A 14,144-nucleotide genomic window follows, 5' to 3' on the forward strand; every position below is an offset into this window, starting at 1 on the left:
TCGTCGACAGCTTGCCTGCATAAATACTACCATAATCATACCCAGTCATTTTTCCTCTGGAGTTCACATTTCAAGGCGAATGAACTTCTATACAAGTCAGTTCTGCGTATGTAAGAGGTACTTTTTATTTTATATATTTTTTTACTTGGTTGACTTGCAATATGCGGATTTCATTTTAACTCGTAGCCATTTTGTTGTTAGTAACCAGTTTTTATTGTACTGCAAAATATAATAATTCAATTATTATGATTAACTTCATAATAACTTCTTTTTTCGGGTAGTAATAGATAGTTTAGCAATCTGTAAATCTCAACACGTTTCTTCGTTAACATATTCATTAAAAAATTACAGTATTTTTTTTTCATATTATCTAATGAAAAACCTAATTTTAACATAAAGATTGGAGGGTCACGGCAAGTCGACTTCATGTTCCCAGAAAATTTCAGAGTAGTACTAGTTATTTGATGTACTTCCTTTAGTAAATAGTTCAGCTACTGCGGAGCGACAACTACACGCGCTGTTAACAAACTAATCTTAGTTTATCAAGTCCCTTTGCTCTCTCGTTGTTCGAATAACACATTTAACCAATCCCTCTTGCTACTATTAATACCTCTTCTCAGGTCTCTCGAAGACTTTTACAGGTCAGCTTAATATTAAACTCTTGTTATCAAAGGAATTTTGGAGACTTAAGTTTGGATTCTCAAGCTGTTTGGTTTAATGAAATTTATAGTAATATACTCTATTCGGAGTCAACAATGGAAGCTGTTATAATTCAAAATCACAATGTTAGGCTAAAAGTGTCCACGAAATATGCAGTCCTTATATGATTACATCAGCCTCCAGTAAAGGAGTCGTCCCCTGTTATACACTATTCAATTTGATTGTGTTTTTATACAAATTATGTTCACACCTTTTTCAGTTGTTTACAGTCTACTTCTTATTCGCAAATAAATAAACCAAGATAATTAAGATTTACTCACATAAAACATTTTCTTTCGAACCTCCTGTTATTTTGCGGATCCTACTCGAAAGGAAATCAGTGAACCTGAAAATACCACAACCCCACTATTTTTTTACCGAATCACACATTTTCACTAACTCTGTCGACGTGTTTAAAGGAGATTTAATCTCTCCTTATTTAATGTCTGGCTGTCATTTTAACCATGTTTTAAATGTTCAATGAAATTTATTGATACCTTGAGGCGACTTTTGTAAAGAATGGTTATTTGGTACTTGAAAGTGTGCGTTATAGACATATAGTTTTCGGAATCACATACTGTAAATAAAAAAAAATGTATTAATTGCTTATATTTGCGCGCATGATTTTAAGAATTTCAAGCACTTTTCCAATATTCGAAATTTGTTATACATTACAGATTCAAAAAAGCCCTTGTTACGGGTTAATACGTAGTAGATGACGTGTTTGTTCGTACTCAGACATGGATAGGTTTGTTTCATACCTTGACACGTGAGGTACAGTGGGCAAAGCTATAAATATATTTGGAATTTTAAAAAGGTCGGAATGTACTTTAAACTCCGTGCTTTTTTGTTGATTAAAGACTGCGTACACATTTGCTGGTGATGTTGAAATTCAAAAGGTTTATATAACCCAAGATTCATGATTTTAAAGTTTTAGAAGCTTAGGTTTATATCTCTATGGTTGAAATCCTGACGTAATGTGTTCAGTACCGTGTTCAACTGTTGTTGCTGTTTGGTCATACAGTTTCTGCTTCATGGAGACTTAAACAAAACATAATATTCGAAGCATTTTATAGACTTAGAATAACATTTATTCTGAAATCTGGGGATTATCAAACCTGTACTTTTTATTTGAAACACCTACTAAACTAGTGGAAACGATCATTAAATATTTCTAGCGTGGTCTAATTCTTCAAAGCTTAAAAGGTTTGATTTGAACATGTAGTTTGTACATTTAGTATGTACACATGCGGTTACTTTCTTCCTACTATGGCAAAAACTATTTTGTTATTGTTACAATGAATTATATATTTAACAAGATCTATTGAAAGTGATGAAATATGTGTTATATTTACGAAATTGTTGCACTTTATCAAGAACTTATTATTGTTACAATGAATTTTATATTTAACAAGATCTATTGAAAGTGATGAAATATGTGTTATATTTACGAAATTGTTGCACTTTATCAAGAACTTATTATTGTTACAATGAATTATATATTTAACAAGATCTATTGAAAGTGATGAAATATGTGTTATATTTACGAAATTGTTGCACTTTATCAAAAACTTTTTTCTATCCTTAATGAACCTTTCTTGTTGTAGTAATCAGTGTTTTGCGATAAGTATTCGTATCTTCTTGTTCAGCGTTTTACACTCACGCATTCTTGGTAATGAATTGTGTTCTAGTTTTGTGATTTCACGGCGTTTTCAAAACTAATTAATAATTAGTGCGACAAGCACTGCGTAAGTTAAATTTCATTCGTAGTTATGAAAGAAAATAACATTTAATAAAGCATCTTTAGAAGGGGCTATGCTACACATAAAGAGGAACTTCTGATAATCAAGATACTTGGAGAGTTCGTTGCTTGTGGGAATAAGAAGGATAAGTTTAGAAGGGGCTATGCTACACATAAAGAGGAACTTCTGATAATCAAGATACTTGGAGAGTTCGTTGCTTGTGGGAATAAGAAGGATAAGTTTAGAAGGGGCTATGCTACGCATAAAGAGGAACTTCTGATAATCAAGATACTTGGAGAGTACGTTACTTGTGGGAATAAGAAGGATAAGTTTAGAAGGGGCTATGCTACACATAAAGAGGAACTTCTGATAATCAAGATACTTGAGAGTTCGTTGCTTGTGGGAATAAGAATGATAAGTTTAGAAGGAGCTATGCTACACATAAAGAGGAACTTCTGATAATCAAGATACTTGAGAGTTCGTTGCTTGTGGGAATAAGAAGGATAAGTTTAGAAGGAGCTATGCTACACATAAAGAGGAACTTCTGATAATCAAGATACTTGAGAGTTCGTTGCTTGTGGGAATAAGAAGGATAAAAGCGGCTTCAGAGTTTTGAATGCTTGTCTGCTGATTTTTACTATAGTTGCAAATGGCTAGATAATTATTAGGTGAGGTTATCGTACCTACAGTGGTGTAAGATTGAATCAACAATTATTATCATTTTTTAGATATGTGAACAGCACTTCCATTTTAAGTCTCGGAATATGTTTTCCAATATGTCAAAGAAAACTCGAATTAAATATGTTTTTGAAGAAAATCGTAAAAATTAATAATAAATGTTAAAGGTACTGATCTTTATGCACAGGATGGTATGCCTACCGCTAGCAGAGATAAAATTCTGTGATGTTTTTTGTGCCAAAGGAAAGATATTTCTGTATTTAATAGTGCTCTTTATGCTCAGGATAATATATACCTTTTGCCAAGTGAAGGGGGATTCTGTATCATACAGTGATATTTGCGTTCGGGATATTGTATGCTAAAAATCGGGATTCGATCTCTGCTGTTGTGCAGCCTTGCGTATAATAACAAACAAACATTATAAGATTATTCTGATGATTTGAAAATAATTCTTTTGAAACTGTAAATCTTGTGAACATTTCCAAAGCATAACCTTTTTAATGTGAAAAATTATCTGGCATTTTAAAAATGGACCAGTCAAAGTGGTAATTAACTTATTTGGTTAATTGAAAATTGTAAGGCAGTGTCGACGTTTTTTCTCTCATAATTATATCGTTTAGTCTTTCAAAAGGTCAAGTAAAGAAAATTGTCTCCCTACCCCACCTTGTTTGGATAATTGCATCCGCTTATAATTCTGGATTAATTCTAAACGAACGTTGAGACGCATCTCGTTTAGTCATGTTTATAATACAGTTAGAAGAACGTTGGACAAAGACCTACTCATTATACTCATGCAGAAAGAAATAAAGGTGTATCTGTAAAATATATAGAAATCCAATCTTGAGCTTTAAGGCCAGCGAATAGAAGGTTTCTAGATAGTAAGGATAAGTTGTTATAAAGGTCACTTGAGTTTCACGCGCATAACCATTACTTGATTTGTTTGAATTACTATGTTCAGACGTAAGGTGATAACTGGTTAACTATAATGAAGTCATATTTCTCTCTCTGGTACAAAAAAAAAACAAAACGACCCTAAAAACTGTACGACATAAAAGAAAAGATTGTTGTTCATAAAGTTTTTATTTCGGCATTAGCTAAACACCGGGTTCCGATGTCCGCGGTGAGTAAAGCACAGATAGCCTATTGTGTAGCTTTTTACATAACTACAAACAAACAAGATTATATTTCGAATGCCGAATTGTCGGCGTTTTAATGTATTTTTGGACATGTAAGTTTTAGATGTTTATTTTTATATTAGCGTAAAGAAAATTTATGAAATACAAGATGTGTTTCTTCTCAGCTACTAGTTTTTGTTGCTATGGTAAAGTGCACGCTAAGAAATCCTCTATTAGCACTGAAGTGTGAAACACAGCCCTTGGAATAAGATTACAGCGAAGAAATCGATTCGATAAGAAATAGAGGACAGCATAACTCTCGTTTGATTGGCCGACCATGAAATTGTTGTCTTACGTCACTTCAGGATCTTAGATAAAGCACAAATTGTACAACATAGTGTGTTTTGTGACCTATTCTTCTACAGTGTTGTAATTTCACATTCATATAAACTGATAGTGCACGGAGTAAAAAACTTGTCAATCTGTAGTCACTCGCCTTTATAATTCACCTTCTAATGTATGTAGAAAATTCCCAGAATCACATTTATATGCTTACAAAATAAACAAAGTTGTGGGCGGGTTCTCTGAAAAGCTAACAGTTCTGTTAGTTGTACAGGTTAACTTGTGCTTGAATGTAGCTATTTATTGGTAATTTGAAAGTTTGATTAATAATTTAACTTTGAGTCACCAAAGCCCTCCGCGAATACCACATAGATGAATACCAACGCAAAGGAAACTAGAGTAGCACTCAGTAGAGCGCAATATTCGGCTCTCAAAAATACAAGATATGTGTTCGTTGTTATCAACGGCCACAAACCATTTTTGGCAGGACAATGAGGAATAATATTCTACATATGTCCACCAAGTTTCATGAAAATCCGATCATATTTTTCTGAGTTACAGAGCAAAAATAGTGTGAAAAACCGGTCCCCATGTTAACAGATAGGGATTTTTTTTCGTGACCTTGACATTTGACCTTGACCACACAAAAACTAATTATATATGAGTGGGTTATAGTCCAAATGTATACTAACTTTTGTTCAAATTCATTCAGCCGTTTTTGAGAAATCTTGCTGACAAACACACAGATGAAAACATAACCATCGTCTCATTCGGGGCCATGGATTGGGCAGGTGGTTAGGGCGCTCGACTCGCAATCTCAGGGTCGCGGGTTCGAATCCCCATCCCATCAAACATGCTCGCCCTTTCAGCCGTGAGGGCGTTATAATGTGACGGCCAATCTCGCTATTCGTTGGTAAAAGAGTAGCCCAAGAGTTGGCGGTGGGTGGTGATGACTAGCTGTCTTCCCTCTAGTCTTACACTGCTAAATTAGGGTGGAGGTAATTAAGGAACATTTGAAGGATTTTACTGGAAGTACCTAAATATACATTATGTGATATATCCAGAATGTTTCTAGTAAGTTATGATTGAGGAGTACCTTTCGTTTGTTAGTTAGTTTTTGCTACTCTAGGGCTGTCTGCAATATCCGTACCTAATTTTGAAGTGATAGACTAGAGGGAAGACAGCTAGTTAATACCATCCACTGTCAATTCTTGAGCTATTATTTTAGCAACGAATTTTGTGATTGGCCGTCAAATTATAAGGCCCCATGTCTGAAAGGGTGAGCATGTTCGGTAACGGTTTCGATTTTCAGACCATCAGATTACGAGTCGAGCACCCTAACCACCAGGCCATGGATTGAGACCAGTATTTAGCGAGGACGCGTTTTGTTATCCATACACGCTGCTGCCTTCACGACACTGTAAATTCACGGTTCGATTCCCCGCGGTGAACAGAACGTAGATAGCTCATTGTGCAGCTTTGCTCTAAAAAAACCGACAACAAACCCATCACGGTATTGTTATCTTGTTTAAATTACCGACAACAAACCCATCACGGTATTGTTATCTTGTTTAAATTACCGACAACAAACCCATCACGGTATTGTTATCTTGTTTAAATTACCGACAACAAACCCATCACGGTATTGTTATCTTGTTTAATTAAGTATTTCGCGATATTTTACGTCCACCTGGTAACTACGACAATAGATATAATCATCTTCATGAAATACAAGTGATTCATGCAGGATGCGGAATGAATGGTTAATCAGTAGTGATTTATTTTGTAAACCCTTTTTTATTTTATTTTTTCAGTTTATGCCTCTCAAGTATTTCATAGCGGTGCCCTCTGTGTAACAGCTGATAGGTATTTTGTCGTGCAGGTTGTGATGAATAAGTAGCTATTTTCACGAAAAGATGACAGGTATAGTACAAGGGTTTTTGTTTTTCTTCAAGCAAAATCACTTAATAAAACTTAAGGCGGCCCGGCATGGCCAGATGGTTACGGCATTCGACTCGCAATCTGAGGGTCTCGGGTTCGAATCACCGTCACACCAAACATGCTCGCCCTTTCAGCCGCGGGGGCGTTATAATGTGACGGTCAATCCCACTATTCGTTGGTAAAAGAGTAGCCCAAGAGTTGGCGGTGGGTGGTGATAACTAGCTGCCTTCCCTCTAGTCTTACACTGCTAAATTAGGGACGGCTAGTGCAGATAGCCCTCGTGTAGCTTTGCGCGAAATTCCAAAACAAACAAACAAACAAAACTTAAGGCCAATACAACATGCCCCATCTATCGGATATCTATACAAATGACTTCGAATGAAAACGTGTGTAAGGTAGAAACTATATTTGCTTCACAAGAAGCTGCTGTCATTGTTGACATCCTTATAATTTCTTTTATGTATGTTGATATTTCATTTACAGGCAGTTTTACTGAGCAAAGGCTGCATATGATTTGATAGTAGGCATGGCTATGCCAGTTTTCAGAAAAGGGTGAATTTCTTTTGTTAATTAAGTATCTTGGGGCATTTGTTTTTACAATGTAGAAAATGCGTCTGAAGCCCAATAAATGTGTATAGAAAAGTTCTGTAAAGTTAAAAAAAAAAGACCCGAAAGGAAGAATATTAAACTCTCAGAGAACGTTTCATGTCGGGAGTAGCGTCTTATCTTTTTGAACGTTTCATGTTGGGAGTAGTGTCTTGTCTTTTAGAACGTTTCATGTCGGGAGTAGCGTCTTATCTTTTTGAACGTTTCATTTCGAGATTAGTGTCTTGTCTTTTTGCTCAAACATATATAAAACATAAAAGAGTTAGAAAATTCTATTCTCGAGTGTGTTTGTTTTGCTGTAAAGCCACATTGGGGCCATCTGCTGTGTCCACCGAGGAGAATCGAACCTTGGATTTTTTGCGTTGTAAGGTCATAAACTTACGGCTGATCCCACCGGGGGCTAGTCTTAAAGGTATTGAAAGAAAGGGTTTGTAAGGAACTATGTCCAGTTTTTAACTAGGATACATTGATGGCCTGATTTGCATCCTGGAACTTTAATCAACATTTTACTGTTTTGGGCATATGCCTACGCACGCCTTCTAGGTAGTATTATGCTTAAGTTTACTTCTAAATTCACAGTGAATAAAATAAGTAAAATTATACTGCAATGAACATTGTTAAGTTAAATGTAAAATTTGACAAACGAACCAAATTTTTTGGAAAAATATTATTTTTTAAACTGACCTCCATTTATTCTGGGTCACATCTCGCCCTTCGGCCCTAAGTTTCTCCAGCTGGACTTCACTCTTGCCTTCAGCTTTCTACTGCTTAAAGAATAGCAGCTTGAAACTGCAGCAAACTGCAATGGTTTGTATCATTTTAATGCATCTTTGGCAAATATGTTTTGCTAACATCTACTTTACTCGCATGGAAAAGTGTTTTTTTGTATGATCTCCTATTTTATTTATATGTATTTATAAGTTTATATATACTTTAAAGACGTCAGCGACATGACAACCCGGAGAAATGTCGTATTCTTCATTAATACACATCATTCTGAAGGTTTCGTTATAACTTCCACATGGAAACTTGTCGTACTTGGTCCACTTATACCGGCTGTTGTGTGTTGTGATTGGCACCCTCCCAATGAAGCTGTCAAGATATAATTGAAGTTCGTATTAGTTGAAAGTACTCAGTTTTTTTTTTCTCGTCATGTTTGGTATAAACTCACCATGAAATATTTGATATATTTCATTATATTTTGTGCATACTAAATGTAAATTTAAATTTCTATAACTTGCATCTTGATTAACTCAAGTGACCTCAGGTGACGGAGCTTATATTTCCACCAGTGTGTGTGTGTGTTTGTCAGCAACATTTCTCGAAAACGGCTGAATGGATTTTGACAAAAGCTGATATAAGTTTGGACTGTGACTAAATATAGAAGTGATTAGTTTTTTTAGGGTCAAAGTTCAAGGTCACTGCAAGGTCACGAAAAAAAAAATCCTATCTGTTAACACGAGGGTCGATTTTTCACACTATTTTTGTTCTATAACTCAATAAAAAATTATCGGATTTTAATGAAACTTGGTGGACATATGTAGAATATTATTCCTCATTGTCCTGCCAAAAATGGTCCGTGTTCGTACGGACACATTTTCGTATTTTTTGAGAGCCAAATATGATCTACGCTGCTTGACGGAGGTATGCGCTGTACGAGTGTCTCTCTAGTTAGTTGTTGCTCTTTTGTTTAAGATTTTATAATCTAAATAATGCTTAAAAACTTAACTTTTTTGTTGTAATAACTTATAAATACACCAAAGTATATTTTACCAGTCGTGACCTAATAGAACCTGTGACAAAAATATAGCATACTTTAGTACAAATATGTTGTTTTAAACATTACATGGTTGAAATAACAAACTGAAACAGATTTTCAGCACTTTTATGATTGTAATTCAGTAGCAAAGGTCTTAAAAACGTTATTCTAATTCTATTACATACAGGGCCTGTTCGTTAGCGTGCCAGACTGCGTATCGTAAGGTCTAAGGTTCACTTCGCCATGCAGTTGAATACGTCTCGCACTTACAGCTTCGTTTGTGTTATAAAACTGAGAATTAATCCATTATCTAGTTCAAAGCCTTGTGGCGGCGGGTACAGCTGAATGGCTGCCTTCTCTGTGGTTGATAGTTCAAAATAAGGGACAGGTATTTTAATCCATCTTCGAGTAAAATGTCGTCTAAGTGTAAAATAGCAATATATTGTACACACCTACCATTATAAACAGAGAGAAAAATGTAAAGGAAGGTACTTTATCAGCGACTACATTGTTAAAATGAACTCACTTTTGTTGTTGTTGTTTCTACTGTACCAGATATATACCCATAGGATCAACACCATGGAAACTGTTAAATGATAACTAGAATTGTACCTATGGTCTTTTTATCAATGCAAGAAACATTACCATGAGAAAGGCAAAACCGCAGACACACTACTGGTTAGAAATGCTTAATTTCTGGAAGAAAATTTCGATTTTTGTTGACGAGTAGGGGTTGGGGTTGGTATTTGGAGTTTCAGAATATAACAATTTATACAATATTGAGGCAACGATTTGGGAAGGAGCTGTAGGTGGGAGTAAATGCAGTCAATTACATCAGTCAAATATCAAATCGCAAGCAACCGAGGCAGTCTTAAACCTAATTTTAGTATATTCACTGCCTTTAGATAAAAAACAACAACAACTCGGGAACAGGTTACGGTTTCAGTTCCAGTGAGATCCGATAAAAATTACGTATTGCTGATTAGTTAGATTGTTAATTAACATCTTTCTCTCCTTCTTTGTATGTGTTCTTAATTGTAATAATAGTGAAGAGACAGGAAAAATTCAAAAAGTGAACGAGTAATTTAATTATGATGTCCTTTATTGATCAATACAAGGTTTTCAAACACCTTATTTTTAGTTTCACTGTTACAATTTTGAATATAAATGTACACAAATGTATATACATATCCTCGAAGTTTTGTGTAAACGATAAGAATGAAAGGGTTTCGAAACAATAAAAATGCTACACCACCTATACAGATAAAACATCATACGCGAGATTTTTTTGTGACATACTCAGTTTAATGAATTAAAATGTGGTGGGTTTTTACGCTTACCATCTCATTGGTATTTAGGTAAAAAGTTAGTCTCTAACTTAGCCACCGTAAAGTGGGGGATTTTTTAGTAATATTTTAACTTCGTGATTCGTATAGTATATCATATATTTACAATGAACAATACATCTTTCAACTTGGCGACTACGTGTCCCCTTTTTTTATGTATATATAACGTTTATATAAAATCAATATCTGTGTCCGTTTTCTGCCAAGATATCCACCAATTTTCGTGTTTGTTTACATATTCATTCTCAAGATATCATCTCAGAATGAAAGCAAGATGGCCTTCAAAATCTTTCCAAACACGTATTGGTTATCACACATATTAAAGGGGGTGTAACCGCGTGTTGATTTGCACACGTTTGTATAAGGTAATATTACATATTGTGCACAAACATAAAATGATATAAAACATCTCCCCGTTTCGTGTGTCTCAGCATTTTTGGGTCCTGTTTTTTACTGTTTTTTTTTCTTAACCACTTTTAAGAACTTAAGGTTATTCATTAAATTTCACCAAACTTTCTGAGTCAATTTGAGCGATTTTACAGGAAGTATACTAAACTTTGCACTTGACATTTTAATTGACGTTTTATGCTTAGAGCAATCAGGCCTTCATAATTGACTCAGATCATGAAACTAAATCATGTTTAATGATTGATGATACGTAGCTGTCCATCCATTAAGGGCTGCAACCCTGGGATCCCTTACGTTAATGGAACTCCCAAATTTTGGGAATTTCGGGATCGTATAGACCAGAGCGGTGTCAGTGATATCCTGTGATTTTTTTTACTTCTCCAATAGCGATAGTTAATCAATGTAGTTTCTTGAATAAACTTCATTAAAAGCTAATAGAAACCTTCCTGTACTCAAGTTTAAGCTTACATTTTAGTTACTGAACAACCTTTCTTGCTCAGTGATGGTAACGTAGTTACACGAGCGTACAAAAGATTCCGATTTGAGTGTTCATAAGGTAAAAATAACAGTTTTAATAACAAAGCTACTCGTGCAAATACTTGTTTACCAGTCTACGGTGTTCGCGTTATTTTCTAATCGCTTAAGTTACATAAGGAATGCAGATATTTAATTAATACAAAATAACTCAAATAAATGAAAGATTTAGAATCCCAGAATTTGAACCACCGAAATTCGGGGATTCGGAAACAAAATCCTAGGATTACAATTATTACTATCCATAGATCACATTTAAGATGTTTTTAAACGGGTGCCATTATTCAGATTTTTGTAGTTTGTTTCTTAATTTGTGCTCTTCCTTCTTGTTCTGTTTAAAAGCAGTGTATTAATGGCGATTAATTAACAAATAATTTAGCGTTCTAATGTCGATAAATGTTTTTTTGGCAGGAACACATGTTAAGACGAGATGTAATAGTGTAGATATTTTATAAGTTATGTGGAAGCTTAGGTTGAGGATATTGGAAGTTATTTCTTTATTGCATACAGAATATTATATCCACACACCTGAATTGGAAGTGAAATATTCTTCATTGTTTCGAATCTGTTAGAACTGATCATAGAATTTCGTTTGTGGGAGAGATATGTGTTGAATACTGTACATGGTTTAGCCACGCACACTAAAAAAAAATACCGTCCCTTGATACCAAATCACACTATGTATATATGTGTACAATTATTCAATAACATTTCCCCCCACCCCGTCGCTCAGCGGTAAGCTTGGGGCTTATAATGCTGAAATTCGGGACTCGATCCCTCCTATGGGTGCAACACAGATAGCAAATATTTACAAACTGTATTCCGTCTACGAGACTTTTTTTATAGGTATGTTTTTATTTTATTTTCATTTTCTTGATTATTTTGTGTGCTAAATGCTTTGAAAGAAAATAACTGATCTAAAAAAGCAGAGAAAGCAGTGAAAAATCCATTACTATTCCAAACACATGTGTAAGTATCATACTCTTGTAGTAACTGGCATATTTCTTATCCTTCTTATTTTTATCGATTGCTAGCCTTCATCGTAATTCTGTTTCGTGTTAGGATCTGAGTATATATGCATGTTTTTTCATACCCATAGCTTGAGGTTTGTGTTTGTTTATTCCGTAGATATTTCGATTTGGGGTTCTATTACCAGGCATTTTATGACGTGTGCTATTTGTTTACCATATTATTCAAGAAGAAATGAAAACAGACGAACAAAATGGTCAAAGAATGACAAACGAGGAATGAAACTACAATCAATATACACACACATCATACGTTTTATATGACATAATTTGGGAGCCGGGATGTGAGGAATGAAACTACAATCAATATACACACACATCATACGTTTTATATGACATAATTTGGGAGCCGGCATGCAACAAATAGTTTTTGAAAGGAATCTGGAATTACATGTTGATTCTCAATCTCAACATCGTGTAACTAGGGAAAATTAGTTATTCTGGATGCACACCGTCCTTTTACCTATATAGATATATGGTATTGACTTTAATTATGATATCCAAATGTCTGCATATTAGTAATTGACATAATTCATAATTCTTCGCCTTATGACTGAAATTCATCATTTGCTGTTATCGAGAGTACACACTTAGTATCTTTCATGGGTTTCTCTTAGCCCCCAAAAAAACTTACTTTCGTATGAAGAGTTCAGGCTGTATTATTGTATCTAGAGGTAAGAGGTTGTAGGGGGCGCTAGTAATGTGAAAGAGCGGGTAATGTAGAGGGAGTGAAGAGCTGACAATTGTGATGTCGCAGTGGATCGGCCAGCGGATGTAGTAACACTGCGGCCAAACAGGCTTGGCGCCGAAGCTTCTAACGTCTTGCCGCAGTCTGGAGACATGTGACTGAGGTTAGCTGGGTGCTGTTTTAAGCCTTGGCTTCTGATGGATAAAGATACCGAGCCGTGAATGTGTGCCGCCAGTGAATACCGTTTTATAAAGGATTTTTTGTTCAAGTTTCCTGCATTACTGGCATAATATCTTACGTTTAAACTCTTTGAAACAGCGGTATAGTATTAACAAGATTTTGTTACTGCGTAAACGTAACTGTTATGCACTTACGTAATGACGATGTTTTGGGCTAGTCCCAGTTCGTGCCAGCTTCTTTGTGAGAATCTAAATCCTGCTTGCTATGGAAGGCACTCGTGGTGATGAAGTGGCTAAAGATGAGGGTGACGACCCAAACCACGTGATCGCGGACATGGCCTCGGCTAAAAGTCGAAGACGTAGTGACCGCCATAAGAACAGAACAGAGGTGACGTATATTATTAATAGTAATGTATATATTTACCATTAATATTTTTCTTAACGAATAAGTTTATCGACATGGGTATTCGTGGTAGTTATTAATAAATCATTTACTTGGATATTTGGTTAAAAAGTATGCTGTATATAGATCTAACATTTTGCGAATATTTCACTTGAAATTTACATAAATTATGAAAGTCCGTAAACGTGGAAAGCTATGAAAAGTTGCATTTAGTATCATTTGGTTTAATCCATTTCTCAAAGACTATAATAAAAATATATTTTTAAATTTGGACTGCTGTATGTGCACTGGCGTAACTACAAAAGATGAGCCTCTCCTCATAAAATGTTGTTGAACCCGCTACATTTATTTCCCTATAATTGTAGTTATGATTTTGTCCGATTGAAATCATGGACTTAATTGAGAATTCAAAATTAAACCAAACTTAAAATTGCATCTAGTGTTTATTTTCAAATATCACATGTATTGAATTTCGGGCCGGTTAGTTCACGCATTGGTGAAAGAGAAGTGCGTAGTAGTATACGTGGTGGAACTATAATTATCATATTTCCACCATGATAAGACGAAACACTAATTGAGGTAGTCGGTGTATGGATTCAGTCTGGACGGACCACTAATTGAGGCAGTCGGTGTATGGATTCAGTCTGTACGGACCACTAATTGAGGCAGTCGGTGT

At 35.1% G+C, this 14,144-nt stretch overlaps 1 protein-coding gene across 5 annotated transcripts in view; it reads left to right on the plus strand.

Moving 5' to 3' along the window:
- Nucleotides 1–14,144, plus strand: part of LOC106468931 (colorectal mutant cancer protein-like) — an 89,638-nt gene that overhangs the window by 31,436 nt on the left and 44,058 nt on the right. The window contains exon 1 of one of the 5 annotated variants that reach the window (XM_013929384.2): nucleotides 12,801–13,453. The exons of the other annotated variants lie outside the window; for them this stretch is intronic. Within the exon in view, the coding sequence (XP_013784838.1) occupies nucleotides 13,331–13,453 (123 nt within the window). The 5' untranslated portion in view covers nucleotides 12,801–13,330. Of the gene's footprint in view, nucleotides 1–12,800; nucleotides 13,454–14,144 lie in introns of those variants that run through there. 5 annotated transcript variants of the gene reach the window in all.

The sequence above is a fragment of the Limulus polyphemus genome, unplaced genomic scaffold (assembly GCF_000517525.1).
Source record: "Limulus polyphemus unplaced genomic scaffold, Limulus_polyphemus-2.1.2 Scaffold3225, whole genome shotgun sequence".
In the NCBI taxonomy this organism is placed as follows: Eukaryota; Metazoa; Arthropoda; class Merostomata; order Xiphosura; family Limulidae; genus Limulus; species Limulus polyphemus.